The 22,436-nt window shown below is 43.2% G+C and overlaps 1 protein-coding gene across 2 annotated transcripts in view; it reads left to right on the forward strand.

The window, feature by feature from the left end:
• Positions 1–22,436, forward strand: part of TBXT (T-box transcription factor T) — a 59,054-nt gene that overhangs the window by 31,465 nt on the left and 5,153 nt on the right. For both annotated transcript variants that reach the window (XM_031612888.2, XM_031612898.2), the window contains exons 3-8: positions 17,954–19,832; positions 19,919–20,183; positions 20,324–20,458; positions 21,103–21,164; positions 21,258–21,319; positions 22,260–22,436. In XM_031612888.2, coding sequence (XP_031468748.1) covers positions 19,633–19,832; positions 19,919–20,183; positions 20,324–20,458; positions 21,103–21,164; positions 21,258–21,319; positions 22,260–22,436 — 901 coding nt within the window. In that variant the 5' untranslated portion in view covers positions 17,954–19,632. The remainder of the gene's footprint in view (positions 1–17,953; positions 19,833–19,918; positions 20,184–20,323; positions 20,459–21,102; positions 21,165–21,257; positions 21,320–22,259) is intronic.

Here is a 22,436-nt window from a genome sequence, read left to right on the forward strand (position 1 = left end):
GCTGTGTATGTGTGTGTGCACAAATGTGTGTGTGTGGGTCTCAACTAAAGCTGTATGCTTCATAGTGAAAGCCTGTAGCAGACACGTAGGTGGTAGGTGCCAGAGGCAGGCAGTTTGCACATGGGAATGACTTCTTTTATTCCACTGTGCAGTTTGGTATAATTGACGTGATGATCTCAGGACAGACGCGGCAGAAACTTGGAAATACTGAGTGGGGGCTCGTGGGCAGACAAGGCTGTGGCCTCAGTACCCTCCAGCACTCTTTCTCTTGAGAGCTAAAACTAACCAGGAGGCTTATTTCTAAAGACTCTTTGGAAAAGTTTGTTTCTGATAAAGTCAATAGTGGATCTAGCCAGAACATGGTAGATGAAGGAGTTCATGTCTGTTTTCAACCACTCCCTGTTCTGTGAAGATTTTTCTATGAACAGGAGAACACAGTTCAGTTCTGTCTGTATTGTCACTCATTCATGGCCAACTCAGGCGGGTTGATTGTGCTACCATTCAGTGGTGTTAACAAATATTTCCATCCTTTAGCTAGTATTTTATTGAAAAGTATCAAAACCAGCAAAGCAACGTGTGATGGTAATCTCAGATTATGGGACATTCTTACTGAATTTATGCTTAAAAACCAAAACCCTTAAGCACTGTTTTTTCATAGGTTTCTATTGCAGGTTTCCTCTGAATACTTCTCTGATACTGCATGCTTAGCATAGATATTAACTCTGAGCTTTACTCTCTTAAAGCAAACTTACATGAAACAGTAATTAATTTTGATAAGATTTATCTGACCTATTTTTAAGCATCTTTGTTAAATGTCTCATCTCCTGCAGTTCCTGGGAAAGGACAGGCACAGTCAGTGGAAAGTTTATGCTGCCCAAATGCAGCTAGCTAGGCAAGCACCTCGGCAGTGACTCTTCTCACTTATCTACTCTGTCACTCACAAGGAATTATTTCTGAGGTAGCCATCAGAGAATCTCATCATAGTAATTGGCAGAAATGTACTTTCTTCTTCACTCAAAAATTCCAGCATGAAGCCAGTATCCAGGCTCAAAGGTGGTGGATAGCTGGAGTTATCTAATAGATGTTATCCAGAGATTGAGGTAATGCTGTATTCAGTTCTGTGAGTAAAACATCTATATTCTGGGGCATTGAGTGCACCCTCAGTAAGTTTGCAGATGACACCAAGTTGGCTGGAAGTGTCGATCTGCCTGGGGGTAGCGAGGCCCTACAGAGAGATCTGGACAGGCTGGAGAGCTGGGCTGAAGCCAATGGGATGAGGTTTAATAAGACCAAATGCCGGGTTCTACACTTTGGCCACAGCAACCCCAAGCAACGCTACAGGCTTGGGGTGGAATGGCTTGAAGACTGTGTAGAGGAAATGGACCTGGGGGTGTTGGTTGACGCTCGGCTAAACATGAGCCAGCAGTGTGCCCGGGTGGCCAAGAAGGCCAATGGCATTCTGGCTTGTATCAGAAGCAGTGTGACCAGCAGGAGTAGGGAAGTAATTGTTCCCCTGTACTCAGCTCTGGTGAGGCCGCACCTTGAGTACTGTGTCCAGTTCTGGGCCCCTCACTGCAAGAAAGACATTGAGGCCCTGGAGCGTGTTCAAAGAAGGGCAACAAAGCTGGTGAGGGGTCTGGAGCACAGGCCTTATGAGGAGCGGCTGAGGGAGCTGGGATTGTTCAGTCTGGAGAAGAGGAGGCTCAGGGGAGACCTTATTGCTCTCTATAACTACCTGAAGGGAGGTTGTAACGAGCTGGGGGTCGGCCTCTTCTCTCGTGTAACTGGTGATAGGACTAGAGGGAATGGTTTCAAGCTTCGCCAGGGAAGATTCAGGCTGGATATTAGGAAATACTACTTCTCTGAAAGGGTGGTCAGGCACTGGAATGGGCTGCCCAGGGAGGTGGTGGAGTCACCGACCCTGGAGGTGTTCAAAGAACGTTTGGATGTTGTGTTGAGGGATATGGTTTAATGAGAACCATTGGTGACAGGTGGATGGTTGGACTGGATGATCTTATAGGTCTTTTCCAACCTTAGTGATTCTGTGATTCTGTGATTCTCTCATGAAGACTGAAAGCAGAAACCAGATTTATTATAAGAATAAGGTCTCCAACACCTTTTTTTCTTCTAGTAACTGTGATTCAAAACAATGAGGTTCTTAAAGTAATCACACAGTCAAGTACAAGTAGGTGCGAGCTTTCAAATATGCTGAAAGTGAATATTCAGAACATCACATCCTGGTGTTTGCTTCTGAAGTTAAGAAAAACCTGCTGTGCAAACCAGGATGCCTGATTTGAAAAGTCCATAATTCTGTTAACTTGAAGACAGATTTCTTCAAACAGAGCAAAGTATGCCCTTACCTTCCATGGATGTGTGTCTTTTGTGGCAATTTTGGTACCCTTAAAATTATTTTGAGCTTCTTTGAATGCAGATATCTGCAAATACAGTTTTCACAGTTTGTTTTAAAATAAATTAGTTTAGGTTTGAGTATCATTTTACCAGTAGGTTAGTTCAGCTGAAGGAGAAAAGCCACGATAATGTTCTCCCAAAAAGAAATGTAGTTAAGAGATACAAATAATCTTGTTACAGTCAGAACTAGATATCTAATATTATTGTTTTGCAAACACAGTGCTATGCAGTGGGCATTAAAATTAGATCCATTAAATTAATTGTTTATAGCAAGTGTTTTAAGAGAAGTTTTTGCTATATCATGCAGTCCAGGGCATCAGCAATCCAGTGCTTTAATCCCACATGAAACAAATTCTGTGCCTCTAGCTCTTGAAGAGGTAGCTCTGAAGCAACCAGTGTTAGTGTGTTTGTCCTCGTTTATTCTGGGTCATCATCTTCAGTTCCATAAAACCTAGGGATTTTAGTCAGTTGTACCAAGTTGGGGAGCTTGGTCCAATTTTTAATCAACTGAAAAGACGTTTGGGTTTGGCTTTGCACTCAGGCCTGAAAACAGCAGCATGTGCAGTCTTCGACACTTCTTTGTGCTATCTCACTTTTTGCTGGAATGACACAAATTGTTTTGGGTCAGTTCAATTTGCATTCTTACTGTGTATCTCTGACTTATGGGAGCAGTAACTGCTGCTGGGCTCCCACCTTCAACAGCCTCCTATGCTGTGCCCCATCATGGAACCTCTGGAGCACTACCAGAGGGAGGACCTCCTTGCATCCTACACAAATACAGGGTATTCAGGGCAGCTAAGGGAGTCCCAATAGCAATAAGCTACCATCCTTATATGGAACTTGGCTTTCAGGCAGGTGGTGTACTTGGCTCCAAACATTCAAACTGGTTTAAAAATGGAAGGATTAGGACTTAGATTTGACATAAGAGCAATTTTTTTTTGTATCAATTTTCCAGTTCAAATTGCATACATTCTATGAAAATGCTTACTTCTGCAAATACTACGTTATTGTCTCTACTTAAGTAAGTAGCAAAGTACCAGAGTATTTTTAAGAAGCTAGTATGACTAAAATGTCTTGTTCAGGACTGACACTATTAATATACATAGCTTAATCCTTCAATATAACAATACACTTCTGTTTGTTTTATAACTTTGGGAAGCTAAATCAAGATTTACTAGTTATGCTGATAAAGAAGAAACCTTCCAAACTGGAAAGAAATGCAGAGGCTAGAAATTGCATTTTCTTAATTTCTCAAAAAGCTGTATCAGCTGTAGACCACACTTGGAAGTCTCAGTACTAACGGTGATCTTGGCCTTGTACAAAGATAAGAATTTTCTCTGCTCTTTTATCTTCCTCTTTTGTAAAAAAAATTGCAGATTGATTTTACAGAAGGGACAGTAATACTGCAACTGAAAGCCAATATTGATATTAAGAAACAGGAATTTCTCAATTTGAGCTAAGGCTCAGAGAGATTTTTTATTTTAATGCTTAATTAGAGGCAAATGTTTCTCAGTGTAAGATCTTCCACATACCAGCATGTACAAGTAACAAAACAGAATATGAAGAAATAAGTTAAGCTTCCTAGGGAACAATAAAGTACAATTAGCATATCTGAATTCAGAAGTGTGTTCGTATTCTTAGTATGTTGAAGAAAACAAGTTTCAGTTTCATTTTATGAAAGATTTTGTACTTCATGAGTGGGCTGTCTGAGAGCCTCTCAATAACTGGTTATAGAAATAAACAGATCACAGATTTGTGTAGCAGAGATGACACTCAGTAGTATGAGAGAACATTGCAAAGGAAGAGAACATTTAAATCAAAAAGGTCAGTGGAGAAAAAAACACAACACAAAACTCCTTACAGATGGATCACAAACAGGATTTTAAAGTAGAAATGTTCACCGAGAGCTAGGAGTTCCAAGAAAACCGGGAAGTTTATGAACATTAAGATGGAGAAGGAAGTGCGTATATCCTAGAGATTTTATATAGATCAAAAACCCTCAAATTTTATATACATGTGTTGATTTCCAGGCTCTTTAGAAATGGACAGTCAAATTTGTTTTACTGTCACAGCTGGAAAACAGAAGGCAAAATTCTGCAGGTACTCTTTATCCCTGAGGACAGCTGGCCAACTCCACTCATTTAAACATGGATGAAGTCAAAGTGCCAGCAATTTTGCTCCTCCCAAGTCCTTCAAATTGTTGGAACAGAAGCCCTACAGCAGGCATCACAAGGCAGACTGTTTATTAATGGTACTGCTAAGTAAATCAGCCTGTGGAGCATATTTACCACACTGCAACCACACAGAAGTTTTAAGACTTTGACACTTCGGTTAACAACAGGGCCTGGGATGCATATGTAAGTGCAATGTAGACTTTATTACAAAAAGCAATCTGGAGAATAAACTCATTTCTTCCAAAAATAACTGCTAGCTTTGTCTGTTTTGTACAGAACACAACCAGCATGTCTTAAACCAGCAAGTAAAATGGTAGGTGTTTGAAAGGCAAAGCAAGAGATAACACCTAACAAAGCAACAAAAATGGGACTTACTGGTGCACTTTGTGAGAGCATGGTTATTATGATAAGTCATAGTAAGAATATTACTGGAAGTGATGGGCAGTCCTCACTTCTGAGCTCATTTTTTGAGCCAACTACGTTAGTTAATACATTGATGTGTTGAATATAATTTTATAACTGAATGTTGAGATTTTAACCCCATTCACATCAAGATAAGTAAGTATGATTATTTTCCAACTATCGTTATCTGTGTTCCAATACATATAAAGAGCTGGAAAAAAAAAGCAAAACAAAACTATCCACTTTGCAAAGAAAGTTTGCTACCCTTTACTCATAAATTTTAAAAAGAAACCAACAGTTTTAGTAAAACAAGGCGCCCTCCTTCTTTGTCTCATAGGCAACAAACTGGGGGTTAAACTGCCATTTACAACAGACATGCAAGATTTCAAAAGAATTAGTAGAGACACATTTTGTTGAAGTCGCCTAAAATCAAGAACAAAGGTTGTAAGATTTTAAAATGGTATATTTCTGCACTTAACTGCTAATAAAAGTGGCTACTAATTGTTAGGCCCATGAGTTATATGAGAGGGACCATTAACATGTTGTGTTGTTTTTGAAGTATCTGTCTGCATTAACATAGGGCATTGTAGTGCAGATTACATTGAAATGCTGACTGCTCTGTGGTAGTACTGCTGGGAGAAAAGCTTTCAATCCTGCAGTAAAGGATTGAGCTAATTTAGAAAAAAATAATATTTTTGATATTACATACGGTCTTCTTGACTACCGAAGTTATATACTTATTCCCCACCAACATCTGGTACTTTTGTTTTCCACAGGAAGTTTTCACCCCAAACAAAGCAGCTAGAATTACAAACAGCACAAGAGCTTTGACATTAAAACCATCTTCTTCCTGATAAATCTCTCGCCCCTTAGGAGGAAACATCACACATTTAAGCTTCGGATTTATAGAAAACTCAGAGTGCTGTGGCTGAGGCCAGTTTTCTTTGCAGCAATCAGCCTTGCCTAAGGGAAACCAGTACTTCTGAGCTGCTAAAAACCATAAATTTAGAACATGGCAAGGTCAATGCAATATGATAGCTGTACCCTTGCCACACTAGATTTTTACCTTTATGTTTTCACAGCTAATCAACCCCCTCCATGTGTTTACATTTGTCCCTTTGTGGGTGCAGACTCAAAGTGGGTATGAGCAATGTATTTTTCCTACACTGCTACCTTCTTCTCTCCTGCTCTTTGTTCTCTCCACTAAACAAAGGCACTTCTCCCACCCTGCTTTCCCTCCTCTCCTGGCAGCGGCTCTCCTTTCCGCTCCTTTCCCCCCACATCACCATGACCCCTTCCCCCACTACTGCCCCTCTCCTCCCAGTGCTGTCTTCCCACCTCCCTCACCAGCAGGCCCTGCTCTTGGTTCCCACGGCTCTCTGGAGTTGTGTGGCCACAGCCAAGCTCTCTTTTTTTTTTCTCCTTCTCGTGGGGAAATCTTGGAGCATTTGAAATCCCACTGATAGCAGACAAAATGACAAAGAAGGAACCATCATCATGCTGTCATTAAGCACAACTGTATTTTCTTCCAGAGGGACATACACAAGTCCAGGAAAGGCTCCATGAAACTTGCATGCAATTATGCTGAATTGTTGCTTCAGCCATTTGTATAAAATTAAGGACTTTCTTTCCTAACGTGCCTAACAGGGTTTTTAGAAGCACATTTATGCCCATGAGGGAAAGTGTAGTTAAACCAAAAATGAGTTGGTTGTGTACTTCTTAAAGTTTTCAGAAATCCTTTATGTGCAGAAATAATAAGAGTATTTTCAAATCGTTGGACAAACTTTTAGCAAGGAACTAGCTGCCAGCATATAGGGAGTCCTCAGGTGCATGGTACTGACCTGCCTCTGTGGTGGTGGTCTGCATAAAAGAGGTACAGCCACTTGGATGAGAGAGAGAGAATGAACAGCTTTGGAAGGATAATACAAGTAGCCCAAATTTCTCATCAAAATCATGAACATCTCACATAGCCACCATATTAAGATGAGAAGAATAACTGCCAAAAGTAATCTGAGCAACCAACAGCGTTTAAAGTGATGTCTCTCTCCTACCTATTTACTGTCTTTAATACGCTTACTATTGCAAATGAAGCACCGTTCTACTCAAATTCTCCCAACAGTTTTAAACTCCAGTCTGCTTCTAGTTTATGCTGAGATAATCGGTGTGTGATTTATCCTGGTGTGAATGGGATGAGCAGCAGTCACGCCATGCAGCAGTCCGCTATGGTCCCTTGGGTTGCCGGGCAATGCTGAGGAAGCTGAAGGTGCCTACGCATTCATTATCTCCAATATCAGAGATCAAAAGAGTCAAGCGCTGCTCTGCAGCACATAAATGACTTTATAGAAGAATTCTTGTGCTTCTTTAGGAACCTACAAAAACTGGCAGACACCAGTAGGCGCTAAAAACGTTTCTCTAAAAGCTCACTTCTGCTGCCTGTTCGCATACCTCTCTGGGACAGAGCAGAAATTTGCTGCTGTTTCCACCTGAATCCTCCTCCCACGCATTGAAAACAATGAAATTCTACTTGAATTAGGTCAACAAGAGAGGCAATATAATGGGGCCCTTAGGATTCGGTCTTTTAATCACAACTGTGACAAAATGCTGTCATCCTTCCCAGCAATTCTCAAGCAATTTACAGTACAGCAGTGTAAGAGGAGGAAACCTTCCTTTGTGAGGAGACTTAACTAGATAACTGGAGCTCTCTGACTTTGCAATATGAAACCAATTCTAGCGATCACTAGTTTCTCTGTCATCCTGAAGCCATTTGGAAGCTATGTTCTGACCATGACGTTGCATCTCATGTTATTTGGAAACCAAAGTCAGTGCAGACTTTTGACAGAGGCATTTCAATAGAACTGTGTGAATGCACACCAGCAGCCCCATCAGTCTCCAACAGGAGCTTAAGGATTTTTACTGTAGGAGCAATCTAAAATCACTTTATCTGGCTGATATGTGGCTTGGACTGCTCCCCTGAAGGAGTTTCCTTCCTGAATTTAAGACAGAAAATAAATTGTAGGGCAGCTTTTCCTGCAAAGGTACTGCAGTCCCTTTCCTCAGATTTAGCAGATGTCTTGGAATATTAGAAAATTAATATGGAATTAGGAACTTGGGAAAGAGCAGAAGAAATTTGGAGAGAACTTCCCAAAGCAAAGAAGACCTAAAGAAGATGTTATGTTTTTGTTTTTTTTTTTTTTAATTGTTCTTTCAAGTCATTGTCAGTCTGATTTCATGTTAAACAATAGCACAAATGTAAGATTTTGTGGGACTGCCAGTTCACATTTTTATCTGCATACGAAGAAAGGTAATTTATGATGTACAGAGAAGGCAGGTAACATAAAGGCCAAGAAAATACTTCATGGATTAATGCTGTCTTCAAGAAATTGGGATGTTCTGAACTTATATGCTGGTATATCAATGAATGCCAAAACCAAACCACTGTTTCAAAATATGTTCTGAAACAAAACATTTGAGATATTCCTAAGCTCTTATATGCACCACAAAGAAACTCTACATATTTGAGTCTCACTTCTGAAATATTACAATTCTTAGAACTCTCATAGGTTTTATCGCTCCCTCTCAAGTCAGTAACTGCTTTGCCATTACCATTGCAGTCTTCAAACCTTGGACTTTTGAATATTAGTATCCTTCCTCTAAGATGCTTAAACAACTGGAAATCCTGAGGCCTTTTTGTATGGTAATTGTCTATCACAGCACAGTTGATGAGAAAGGATTCTTAGGGCAGCCATCCAGCAGACACCTTATTTACATTCCCACTACTTCTGAACATGAATGTGCAATTTTCCTCATCACTGGATGCAGCCATTCCATAGAGCAGCTTTTGGCAACGTTTAAAAACCAAAGGGAATCAGTACACACTTTGCTGCTCTTCTGGGAAATACCTACCTTTTGCTCTTTGTTTGACAGAGCTTCCCCAAAGAGTGATGTGTAACAACACGTACATTCTACAAGCACATTGCAGAGATGCTGTAGGATGTGGGAAGGCTCAAAACACATCTTATGCTGAAACAATGAGAAAATGAGACTCTAGGGAGGCAAAGGATTTAGACAAAGCAGGTACAACTGAAGAGTCCAAGCATTATCAGTATTAGTAAGGCCTTTGGTACTAAAGAGATCAGCTAGGGCAGTTAACTGCCGTAGTCACTGTATGGGAACTGTTGATCATGGACTGAACCTCTGATTGACCTCCTGAGGCAAGCAATGAGTCAGCCAGGGGAGTACAGGTGAAGGCAATTCACCTGTGCTACCAGAAGGGGTGGAGCCTGGCTCCACCTCTCCTAGTCCCATTAAAGAGCTGACTAGCAGTGGGGAAAGATTTCTTTTGGAGATCGTTCCTTGGGGAGTTTATTGTGAGTCTGTGACACTGGTGAGTATTTTCATTTATTTTGATTATCTTTCCATCATGATAATCTTACTAAGCCTAATCTCTGTGTACCTATTGATTGTACGCCTGTTGATTGTACAGTCACCAAAAGGTTATCTTTCTGTGGTTGGATGTGCTCCAGCTGCTGGTCACTTCTGTGGGCAGAGATTGGTATTGTTTCTCTGAAGGGACCTGCAGTGCTGCCTAGTCATGGTAGTGTTACAACAGCTAGGTGTTAACTTCTCAGCTGATGTCTATTGGTGAGATACAGCTGTGTGGCTCCATGCTGAAGGTCTGGGAAAATTTGAGTACACAGTGAACACTGTCACAATTTACAAAAACAAGAAGGTGACTTACTATAATGCAGCTTATGTAGACAAGGGCAATTCTGTTAACTGAGGAGCTGTGACATACATAAGCTATTGCTGTATGTGTACGTGATCTTGTATGTTTATACGTACAAAATGTGTAGTTGGAGCATATGTATGATTTGGTTTTCAGTAGGAGGATTTTTAAACCTAGTTACTAAATGCTATTAGGGCAACAATTGTTGCATTTGATTTCTGCTGCTATCAAGGTCAAAAACATACTCTCCTTACAAATGCAATACTATGTTCTGAAGTTGTACAAGAATATATTCATCTTCTACATAGTGTCATCCTCATCAAGACACCTTGCCTGACAGCAAACCTCATTACTCCAAATTTCACTCTGTTCATGGTGTCACTTGAAACAAAAAGTGCAACTTACAAGCATCAACAAGCAAGAAATAAGATGGGATACTTAAAACTCTCACAGGTTATTTCACTCTTATAGAATGTGTGAGTTAAGGCAAATATTTACCAGCTGTAAGCCAATCATTAGAAACCAAGGTTGGAAAGTAAAGAAGATAATGCACCCAGTGGAAAGCACTGGGTGCTGTATGTCAGTATGTGTGGATTTATCAGATTCACTTCTGTTGTGTTCCTGTGGAAATGACTCAGAAATGGTAAGTGCTGTAGTCATCGTTCCCAGTGAATCTGCAAGAAGGAAAAAGACTTACTGAAAAGCTAGAGTGTTTTTTTCTGTTTTGTTGTTTTAAAAAATTGTAGCATACACACCAATTTGCAGTTGGATGGAAAATTGTAGTGAGTCTGTAATTAAAATCTGAAAATTATAACATGTCAAGCTGTAGAATTTTGCTTGGTTTAACTGACTGATGCTCAGCAGAGCCTCTTCAGTGAAAACAAAGCTTAGGCAGAAAAGTAGTGCTTCATATTTGTATGCTTCTTTTTTTTTAGACTAACAAAGTGTGAGATCAAAGCCCTTCAGGGGAACAGCTGGAAGGAAAAGAACTCATTTCAGGCTGTTGCATGGCAGTCCTTCAGCTGGCCAGGGCAACAGACTCACCCTTAATGATTTAACTTAAAGTCAACTACCTGTGATAGTAGTATAAACCAGAAGTCCATCTTAAGTAGAGACAGCTCAAAAACTCAAATGTTCTTTTTCATTGCATACATAGCTATAGCAAAAAAACAAACAAACAAACAAACAAAATCTTTTAATCCAGACACCTTTGACAAGAAGAAAAACTTCTAAATGACAGCAGCTGTTCATTACACAAGGCTCTTGAGCCATCTACTCTTGTATTTCTTTTCAGTGAAAGCATTCAAAAAAATAATTCTGTATCTCTTTGTTGCTTTTTTCTTCTCTCTTTATGGGTGGTTAATGGGAAAACACAGAAGAATTACTGCAAAAGTAAAATTCCTTGTTAAATGTGATTGCTGTATTTTACAGAGTTTTAAGTCAACGTCCCTTTCCAGAAGAGCATATTTGTGCTGACTTGCCTCTCTGTGGAAGATTTTATCAGTTCCCTATGAAAAGTGCAGCTTCTAGCACTCCTTTTCTTATGAAGTGTCTTAGAGCTGAGACTTTGTAGAATGAAGGTCATTTCAAAACAGGTATGAAATGGCAAATGCCTTTCTCCTCCTGAGGTTTCCTCAGGTTTGTCCTTTTAAAGGAGGCTTTCCTCAAGTTCGTTGCAGCTGGAAGAAAGAGTTCCTCCAGCACTATGCACAAAGTTCTTCAGGCAGACATGGAAGGAGCAATGCTGATAGGATTTCTACTTTGAAGCCTAGTTATACAAATATAGGAATATAAGTAATTAGAAACTTTAGGTATTTAGCATCAAAGTTTCTCAATTGAGGCATCCCAAATATATTTATTGGGAACACCCTGGGGATGTTTCATATCTACTGGGAATCGCTGTTTTCCCTGATCCTTCCCTAAGCCATTGGCAGTATTAGAAAACTGCAGTTTTATTATAATCTGCCATCAGTCAAACTGTGTGAACTTAAATCCAAGTTTGAGCTTGCATGCTGATGTGTATTTCACATACAGAATCAAGTGGAAAGAATCAGGAAGGAGTCTAAAAGGGGAAGATTTGCAGATGTTTCCCTACCAATGGTTGCAGACAAACTGTTGTCTTGTGCAAGTTCAATGTTACTGATTTTTGATATATAACTTAGAAGTAAAGTGGGACCATGTAAGAACTCAAAGCTACTCTTGCTGATTACAAAACCATCCTTGTTGGTCAGTCTTCAGTTCTGCAGTTGCCTGTATACTTGAGAAATATGTAGGAAAGAGGGAAACAATCTGATATTAATAGGAGCTGAGTAATGTACAATCCCAGCAGAGATGATAACGTGCAGTTCTCATGGGAGTTAGGTTAAGATTTTTTCAACTTTAATGTTACATACTGTGACATGGAAAAGATTTTACTCTGCTTCCATTCTTCAGATGGCTTTTATAAGGCAATGTGCATCATAAAGCCCAGAGAAGATGTGCCTCTACCTCTCATGACAGCTGGTTTCTTCTAGGGAGAAATATTTATAAGGCTTCCTGGGGCAAAGCTTCCTGCTGGAGGGCAGAGCTGCATGCATCTATCTCATTGTTTTCTTCTGTCGTCTTGGCTTTTATTTTCTTCCTTTGTTTGTAATATTTAAGCAGAAAAAAAATAAAAATCAAATGTTTGTGGCTACATTTAAGCATGTGAATCCTGTTTAATAACTTAATTTCTGAAATTGCTTTGGTGTGATTGAGGCTAATAAAGTTAGCTGGATGAGTACAGCTGAGACTATCTATACTTGTCTGTGTCTGGGGACTGATAGGAAACGGAGGCTGGAAGGGCTGAAGTATCCCAGTTTTCAAAGCCTTATGGCTTTGGTAGGACTTGTGTGTATTTAGCATCAGTAACGAAGAGGTAACTCATCTGAGTGCTTAAGTGAAGGAGCCTGGGTTGGGTGAGTTCTGAGCTGGTTTGATTCTTGCACGTGGTTATAAATGAGGGGAAGGTGGTGATGTGTACCTGGTCAGATGTGACAGCACAGAGAAAGAGCAGATTTCCGGTGTGTTTGAAGATGCCTCTAGGAGGGGTAGGATGAAAGTTACACAGAGTAAAATGTGTGAAGCATGTGAGGGGAAAAAAAAATAGTTTTTGAGTGAGAAATGTTTGTCTGTATGGGTGTTTCCTAAGACTAGTAAAGGAAATTTCAGCATTTGTGGACATTTATTTGGAGGGGATCCATATAAAAGGAGGCCTTTGCCAGACCCTGTAGAGAAATGGTTTTCATCTCTGTTTGACACTGTCTATGGATATTTGGATGGAACATGATGATTTTGCTTGGAAATACAGGGGGCCAAAAGCTTCTAGCTAGTCATGCCTCCCTGAGAGATCAGCTTCCATAAAACAGTTTCTTTAAAGAAGGTGCCATACTGTCAGGACATCTGTCTCAAGAAAGGGAAGGAAGCACTGAAGGAGGAGGATTGCTGTTCAATTAATTGCATCATATTGAGCTTACAGGCAGACAAGTACTTGAGACAGCCAAAAGGTGGAGATCTCTAGGTTAATCCCCCAGCTTTCCTTTTCCTCCCCCTTCCCAATAGAATGCTTTGCTTACTTTGTTTGGCATTGTGGCAACACTGGGGTTTTAAAGAAGAGTCGGAACCAAAGAAAGAATTTCAGGAACTTGACTAAGTCCTGTCTTTTCTGGAGGCTTGAGAATTCAGTGTTGTGTACAGCAAGAATAATGATATGAGTGTGCTAGACTGCTGTGAAGAACAATGCTGACTAACTATGAAAAATTACCAGTTTGTACTTTCTCGGGAGGTTATTGTTGAAAGATTTTATATGATTAGTTTCCTAACCATAAAAAAGAAGGGTACCTCTGATTTTTTTTTTTTTCTTCTTTTAGCTATCTGAAGTAAGTAGCCTGTAGTGCTGTCATTAACTTTAAAAATAAGTGATTGACCTTCTTTAATTACCTTATATGCACAGGAGAATGTAAGAGCTCTTGGAAGAGAGAAGAACCTTCCTCATGTCCTAGGGAGTAAAAAGAAACGCTGTCCCATTTCCAGTCTGCAGTTCCAGTCTGGGAATTTGCTGATAGGCTGTAGGGATCAGTGCTGAGCATAGGAAACTTAGTGCAGTGTTTTCAAAATTGTGCCTCTACACATGTTTGGAAGCTGTTAACCACTGATGTTTAAGGTGGAAAATATAGCATAGATTTTTTTGGGCAAGGGAGCTGTGTGTTTTCCTGGTGACCTGCAAGACTCAAGAATGCAGTGAGCATCTATGGATCTGAGTTAGATATAAAAAGTAGTTCAACAGCAATGTGCAATTCTGGTTAGTAGAAAGAGAGAAACATTTGAAGTTCTATCTACTTACGAAAAATACAACTGTAAGTCTTTGTGCTTTGGGGAAATAAGTGATCAACAGAACCACAACAGCAATGCCCTCTGGCTGGAGGCAGTACAAAATAATCTGCATAATCAGGGGTGAAGGGTCACGTCTTCCTATGTAGTTGCCAGACAGGACACCAGACTACATAGCCGCTGATCCTGGGTTGCAGCTGACATCCTCCTAGCAAGGGCAAGAAATATTTTCTGGCCCTGGGAAAGTGTCTGCCATGCACTGAATTCAAAGAGGGGCTGAGGTATCTGTCACGTCTCCTAGGCATCCCTAGCACTGCCTCCTGCGGCACATGCACTGCTGGTTATTGCACAACGTGCTCCCAACACATTCATCATTTGCTGCTCATTCATCATCTCTGTTGTATCTGCATGGGGTACTGACAGCACGGACTGCTAGACAAAAAGATATCACTCAAAGTTTTTTTTACTATGCAGAGTATTTTTATTTTATTTTTTTTAGGCAATTAGGAAGAGCAAAACAAGCCAATGCCTGCAGAGTGCTGGGGCCAGGTGGAGCTAAAATAGGCTTAGAAGTGCAAGTGTTTGAAAAGAATTTAGCAGATTAGATGCATCCTTGTTAGAGAACCAGACCATAATAGCTCTACCTGAGAACAAAGGTAATGAGTAATTATTCTTGTTATGCATTATTAGCTTCTCTGATACTTACTTTCATTACAAATGATTCCAGAGAAAACAAGGATATTACCAAAGACAATTGCTATGGAATGTTCTCACTATCAAGAGAGATGCTCACCAAAGTAGAGATGCCTCAGGTGAGGTGGAGGGTCTGTCTCACAATCAGCTCTCATGGCTCCCAGACTCTTCTGCTGTAGATTAAATCAAACATCTTCTCCCAGATCACCTCATCAGGTGGCTTAAGGCTGAAAGAAACATGATGAAGACCCATTTAATCTTTGCTAAGATGGAGAACTATAGGAAGTGTTTCTATTTGTTGGAGTTTAATGAGTACATCTAGCACAAAGGCTGAACATTTTGAAATATTTTACACTCTTCTTCGTGAAGCAGAGAAGCACAGTTTACTCTCTATGTCCCAGAAGCTGCTCTCTGGTTTAGTTCTGCCTGACAAGAAGTTGGCGTCGTCCATTGTCTCCTTGGGAAGACCAACAGGAGCTTGAAGTAGCTGCTGTGTCAGTCATTTCTCTTTTTTCTGCATTTCTGTTTATTTATTTAGACTTTGTTCAGACTTAGAATCATTGGCACCAGACCAAGTTTTTTTTTTTGCTCCATGCAATTCTTCTACCTTGTGTTTTCCTCTTGGCAGACCTGCCAAGGATGGCACAATATGAACACCAAGTACATAATAGAAAAGAAGATTCACAGAAAAGCGTGGTGGTGACTTTATCAGTTTGAGAGATTTTCACTCTCTTAAAAAATACTAATGAAAAAAAAATACATATATCAGCTGTGGAAAAGTCCTCAGTGGTGAAGCAAGTGCAGGCAAAGGGAGGTGTTGGACAGGTAGAGTAGAGCACATCTTGCAAAGATGTGGGGGCAGTGGAGGGGTCTAAAAGGTGAGTAAGGTGATGTACAAGAGGCCTACCTGTGAGTTCAAATTATATCCATGCTGAGTTAAGTTCCAGTCCTTTCCTATGAGCCAACTTTATCAACATGATGAAAAAGCTAATACAGTTAACCACTACTGTTGGTATTAGTCAGAGGGTATTAAATGAAGTAAAGGAAAAAAAAAAAACCCACACTGTTGTGAGTCAAATAGCTTCCTTGCTATTTTTAACAGTAGCTACAACCCCAATGAAACAGGCAGATAATTCAACTCCAGTAACCTCTCATAGGAATCTGTCCAAGTGTTTTTATTTTGTACGGATGGAAGGGCTACCTAGCAAGAAACTGGGAAGTAATCTTGGCAATAAAGGGCTCCTAAGAGACTGCAAGCCCTCACACAGCATTCAAGGCAAATGCTAATTGCGAAGTACAAGACAATTAAGATGTAGTTGCAAGTTGCCAGCTGAATAGGAAAAACCTTAGCCTTATTTATGAACAGTGTTTGTCTTGCATCTGGAGAAATGATGGAGAATGGAAGAAAAGTTTTTGAACTGTAGGGGAAGGAAAAAAGAAGTTGGTTTTTTTTTTGTTTTTTTGTTTTTTTTTTAATATTGCCATTACAAAGACTTGTTTTTCTAGAGGCCTTATTACTATGAAGCTGAGAAGCACCCAGTTTGTCTTCAGCATTATGGCAATCTCCATGAAGTGTTCAGAGGCAAGGAAAGGAGAAACTGTGGCTACCTTACTGCCCTTAGATCTGTTATTGGTATTAAAGCAATGCAAAAAGAATATGGCCTGTTTGATTCTTAGCACTGCATTCTTTGATGAAGAGAAATAGTACCCAGGGCAAAGATGAATATCAATTAAACTGTGTTGCTTTGGTTACTAGTAACAATGTCAGAAAATCTCAGGATTGCTGCATTTAAGATGGATGTTAACTTTTTAGCTTACCTTGTTACATCTCAGCAAGAAACATTCACTTCAGTCTACTTTGGAATCTATGTGTGTTGGAGTTTAGAAAACAAGTTTATGCAGGGTCTTTCAATGGGAGTCCTGCAAGGCTGTCCACAACAAGGGAAGTATTTTGTGCCACCAGCCTCCTGTGGGCTCTGAAGCAGAACACATGTTCAGTGGTCTGTGGTTGGTAGCTTGTTCATCAGTTTCTAAGTTGTTCTGCCAGGATAAAGCACTGAACAGTATCTTACTCTGCTACTATGCCTCTTTGCAGCCACTCATGGTATGCTTTATCTGTGTGTTTTTTTTTTTTTTCTTCAAGCAGTGCTTGACTAAGGGAGGTGGGTGGCTCTGACTGCTTGCTCCTGCTCAGGATTCCTTGGTTAAGCATCTCTAGTGTTGCAGAGATAGGGCAATATGGTCAGATTGAGGTTGGACTTGATGATCTCTAAGGTCTTTTCCAAGCTGAGCAATTCTATGATTCTATGAAGATGCTGAAAAGAATATTTCATCTAAAAATTATGAGTTGGGTTCCAAAGTAATCTGCACTCAAGCCTGCTGATGACATCCATTTTTTTTTTTAGCCAGACTCTCCCTTAAGGGCTTTCCTTTGAGCTTCAGCTTAGTGTTGTTTTTTCCCTGCTTGGTGCTGTCTAGTGCAGCTGGCGCTGAAGCCATTGGAAGTTCGATCATTGACTTTCATGCAGGAAGCCTCAGGATCTGAGCGTTTGAGCTGGGGAGGGTACTTAGCAGTACTCAAGCAAAGATCTGACCGAGTCAACGGGAGTTTTGCCACCTTCGGAAAATGCAGGACGGCACTCTGCTTTTGCACTGCCCTCCCGCATGCTACAGGGTGATAGCAAAACAAACCGAAACCGGGGTGTTGTGCTCCCTTCAGCCTGCTTGAGAAGAAAATGTTTTTCAAAATTACAACTTTGGGAGAAAATCAGCTCTTAAATATTGAAAAACCCTTTAAAAATAGGGAATCTGAATCACAATTATCCCAGAGGCTCAATGCTCACACTATATGAACTTAAAATGGGTAGAAAACGCTGTGTTTTCACATATTGTCATTTCCCCTTTAGGTATATGTTAGAACAATGGGGTTACGAAAGGGTAAGTTATCATAAAGAGCTCCTACAGAGCAAACTCCAGGAATTTTCTTGATTCAGCTTTGCACACGTGCCAGGATGAAATAGAATTAGGAATCTTTGTATGCAAATAGAATTGCCATCAGTAAGTGGTAGTTCCAAGAAGACTGCCCTCCCTGGGGTCCAGGCCAAAGCAATGGACAGACGAGGAAAAAGCTCCATCTCTTTTACATAGATATCAAGTGAAATCTATTCATTTTTCTTCCATACGCTTTTCTTAATGAATGAAGGACTGGCCGTACGGTTTGATCTTTTGGGTTGTCCCGTGTGGAGCCAGGAGTTGGACTCGACGACTCTTGTGGGACCGGCAATATCCTGTGCCCGTATGAAATACGGCAGCGCCCGGAGATGCTCCTCTCCACCGTGAGTGAAAGCGGCAGCGGGCAGCCAGGGGCGGGCGCTGGGCTGGGCAACCGGGCTCTCCGAGAGCTGGGGGCTGCTCTCGCCCTGCGAGGAGGAAGGTATCGCTACAAAGGGGCAATCTTTACAACTGTTCGGTTGGAGGAAGTTTCTTGGCTGTAAACTGTCATGCACTGCAGCTCGCGGTGAGAAGGCTGTGGGAGCGGGGAGTTTTCCCTCTTGAGAGCAACCGGAGTGCAATTAAGATCAGAAAGGAGGAGAAGGGAATAAAATAACGGCATCAGGAATGCAAGCTGAAGGGTAACTTCCCCCTCCCCCCGCTGGAAACATTATGTGTAACTTCAGAAAACTTGGTCATTTCGAGTTTTAAAACTAGCCAGGCTGCTTTTGGGTGGCAGTCTCATTTGAGCGCACGCTTTGTCTGGGCTGAGCGGCACGGCCGCTTGCTGCGTTTTAAGTAAATGGGGGGGATGTCTACAACTGAAGGCGGCTTCGCTCCCAGGCGCTGAGCTGAGCGCTCGGCGCACGGTAGGACTCACGCAGCGCGGCTGCCGCGGAAGCGTCGTTACCGGTGCGCACCACCTGCGCTGGGGATAGCCCGGCCTGGAGCACTCGTTTGGAAGAGCTGCCGTCGCGTTTTTAAGGGCAGCTCCCCCAAATACACGTGCAGGTGGACTTTGCTCCCTCTTCGTTTTCGGGACCGTTCCTTTCCCACCGAATTGGCCCCGTCGCCTCCGATGCCGGTGGGTTTCGCCGCTGCCGGCCTCGCGGCGCTCGTAGCCGGACACGGCGGCCCTCGCAGAGTCGGGACGGGGCACGGGTAGCGGGGCTACGGCACCGTCCCGGGACGTCCCACAGCGACGGAGCTCTGTTTGCGAACAGAGCCTTGGTTTCGCCCCGCGCCGTCTCCCCCCCTCCTTCGCTCCCGTTTGAGTCGCTTGTTGTTGTTGTTCAAGGAGCGCCCATCGAACGATTTCCTGCTCGTTGTCACCTCTCGCCCTCAGCCCAGAGATGCTCGCAGAGGGCAATAAACCGCCTCCCTGCCTCGCACCGGCGCGGCCCCGAGGATGCCCATCCCGGGAGCATCCTCGGCCCCTCCCCGCGCCGGGCTCCGCCCGCACGGGGCCGGGCGCTACGGCCGGACGCGGGCAGCGGGAGCGGGGCGCAGCCGGGGCCGCGATGGGCCATTTCCTCCGCGGCGCGGCGGCCGGGCCCGGCGCTTTGATGGAGGTGCCAACATGTGGGGATTTGCATCAAACAGCCGCGCTGCGTCCCGCGGGCGGCAATTCGCGGCGCGCCCCCCCGCGGGCCGCGCTCTGATATGGCCGCGGGGAGCCAATCGGCGGCCCGGGCGGGCACATCAAAGCGGCGCTCCGCCAATCGGCGGCGGCTCCCCGCGGGCGCGGTGATGTCACGGGGGGGCGTTTATGGCGGGGTATAACGGCGGCCCCGGCCGGAGGCAGCGGGCGAGGGGCCGCCGAGCTCGGGCGGAGGCAGCCGGGCCCCGCCGGCGGCGCTCGGGGAGGGGGGAGGGGCTTTGGGGGCGGCCATGGGCTCCCCGGAGGACGCGGGCAAGGCGCCGGCGTACCGAGTGGACCACCTGCTGAGCGCGGTGGAGAGCGAGCTGCAGGCGGGCAGCGAGAAGGGGGACCCGACGGAGCGCGAGCTGCGCGTGGCGCTGGAGGACGGCGAGCTGTGGCTGCGCTTCAAGGAGCTCACCAACGAGATGATCGTCACCAAGAACGGCAGGTAGCGGCCGGGCGGCGGGACGGAGGGCCGGGGAGCGGGGAGAGGGGACCGGGATCGGGCCCTCGCGCCACTGTGTCACCCCGCAGGAGGATGTTCCCGGTGCTGAAGGTGAGCGTGTCGGGGCTGGACCCCAACGCCATGTACTCCTTCCTGCTGGACTTCGTGGCGGCCGACGGGCACCGCTGGAAGTACGTGAATGGCGAGTGGGTGCCAGGCGGCAAGCCGGAGCCGCAGGCGCCCAGCTGCGTCTACATCCACCCCGACTCGCCCAACTTTGGCGCCCACTGGATGAAGGCGCCCGTCTCCTTCAGCAAGGTCAAGCTCACTAACAAGCTCAACGGCGGAGGGCAGGTAGGTGGGCCCGCGTAGAATCGTTGAGGTTGGGAAAGACCGCTGAGATCGCCTAGTTCAACCGTCAGCCCAAGCGGGGCCGTGGAGGCACCGGGCCTGTACGTGGTCCACGCTCACCTGCCGCGTCCCTTTGCTCTCAGATCATGCTGAACTCCCTGCACAAGTACGAGCCCCGCATCCACATCGTGCGGGTGGGCGGCCCGCAGAGGATGATCACCAGCCATTCCTTCCCCGAGACCCAGTTCATCGCTGTGACGGCATACCAGAACGAGGAGGTACGTGTGGCGGCCTTCCAGGTGGCAAAGTGCACGTTATTACCCAGCAAATCAGCTGTGGTCCCGTGCCTCAGCTTTCACTTCTCTCTGTGCTGAATCTGAAGCTAAATGTCTTATTATGCATGTCTGGGATTTTCACAAGTTCTGATTCCTGTCCCAGTATATGTGCAAAGTAAGTTTAATAGATTGTTTGGGACAAACCAATGTGATATGGAACGGAGTTGCAGTTTTCAATTGCATTGTAAAATAGCTGGCCATGCCGTTCTCCAAACTGGCCTTGATGTTAGCCAAAAGGCACGTCTGTATGTCATGAATCTGTAAACTGCCAATCTTTTTGAGATTTATTGATGTCCATTCTGCTTTGTCCTGAAACCTAAACCTTTTTCCAGCCCTGTAATGTACTATTTTTCTTAACTGTTTCCTCAGTTGATAGGTAAATGTGGGCACTTTGGTCACACAGATTTGAGGTGCTGGGACCAATTCCTAGCCCACTGCTAACGCTTCAGACATTAGATGCTGTTAAATTGGTGTATGTGGGTCTAATCTTAGTTCTTCAAAAATCTATGACTTCCCTGACTTCACTGGAAAGTCCTAATTCAAGTCTTTGATTTCTGTATTGTAATTAAGATATCTGTTGTTTTTAGATCACAGCTTTAAAAATTAAATACAATCCATTTGCGAAGGCATTTCTTGATGCAAAGGAAAGGTGAGAGCTCTTAACTCAATTCCGAAGTTTATGGATTTATTGTGTAGGTTTGTGAAAATATATCCTTACCTTTTGGCATGTTTTCCTTTATAGAAATGATCACAAAGACATGATGGAGGAAGTGGGAGACAACCAGCAGTCTGGATACTCGCAGTGTATGTTTCCTTTCATTTTTCTTTGTGAATACGCTTCTGAATTCTTCTATTAAGCAGAACTTTGAGAGCAGTGTTTGCTGGTTGGTGTGCTAGTTCGTAAGGAGATACATCACCAATCTTCAAATTTGCTCTTTGTGCAGTCTAAGGGTGTATAAACATCATGATATGTGAAGGTGTGGTAAAGGCAGCACTGTTATCTTAAGCATTCTCTAACAGGATCTTGCACTGACCTTCTTTTCCAAAAAGACAGCCAAGGACATCAGTATTCATACAGATATGGAAATTAATGCTTATTTCAAAATACAGCAGAAACTTGCTGGAATTGTATTTCTGTAATTCAAGTAGGGGCATTTGCTTGAAAAGTTCTCTTAGATGAGTGAAAAGCAGTAGTGTTTCAATGGTCTGTGTTTAAACGGTTATTGCCAAAATTTGTCTGTAGCCTATAAAAGGAGGAGTTTAGCCACAGTAGGAATTAGTCTGTTTTAGAAAAGAGGCTTAGTTTGTGAGAGTTCTTTGCATTCTGAGAAACCTCAGATCTTAGCTATACACTGCTCCCAAAAGAGCAATTTACAACTGACGATTACGCTGTTACTGAGCACATCCTTCCCACCTAAGGGAGAATTTAACCATTTCAGTGTTTCCTTACTTATAGGGAAACTTGAGGTTGTAATTAAATGGGAAATTACAACTTGAGGTTGTAATTAAATGGGAATTTTAACAAACGTTAACTTGATGCATGGCATTTTCTATGCTGTTTTCCGATTTTCCTTCGTAAGACCATTTGAGAAGCTCTGAAATTCCAGACTTCTCAGCTGTGTTGCGACTTGTTCTCCTTTCATGAGCGTGCATTTCCTTTTGAATCCATTACTTACCTGTCGCCATGCTGTTCTTTCAGCGTCCGGTTGCATACTCACAGTAGGTAACTCTTGCTCTCCCACAGTAGGTAGTTGGCTTATTCCTGGGACTGGGGCTCTGTGCCCACCTGCCAATCCTCATCCTCAGTTTGGAGCACCCCTGTCTCTCTCCCCTGCTCACAGCTGTGAAAGGTACTCACCGCTGAGGAATCACCGTTCTGCCCCCTACCCCAATCCCTACACCCATAGAAACAACTCACCAA

This window comes from Phasianus colchicus, chromosome 2, assembly GCF_987193195.1.
Source record: "Phasianus colchicus chromosome 2, bPhaCol1.hap1.1, whole genome shotgun sequence".
Taxonomy (NCBI): domain Eukaryota; kingdom Metazoa; phylum Chordata; class Aves; order Galliformes; family Phasianidae; genus Phasianus; species Phasianus colchicus.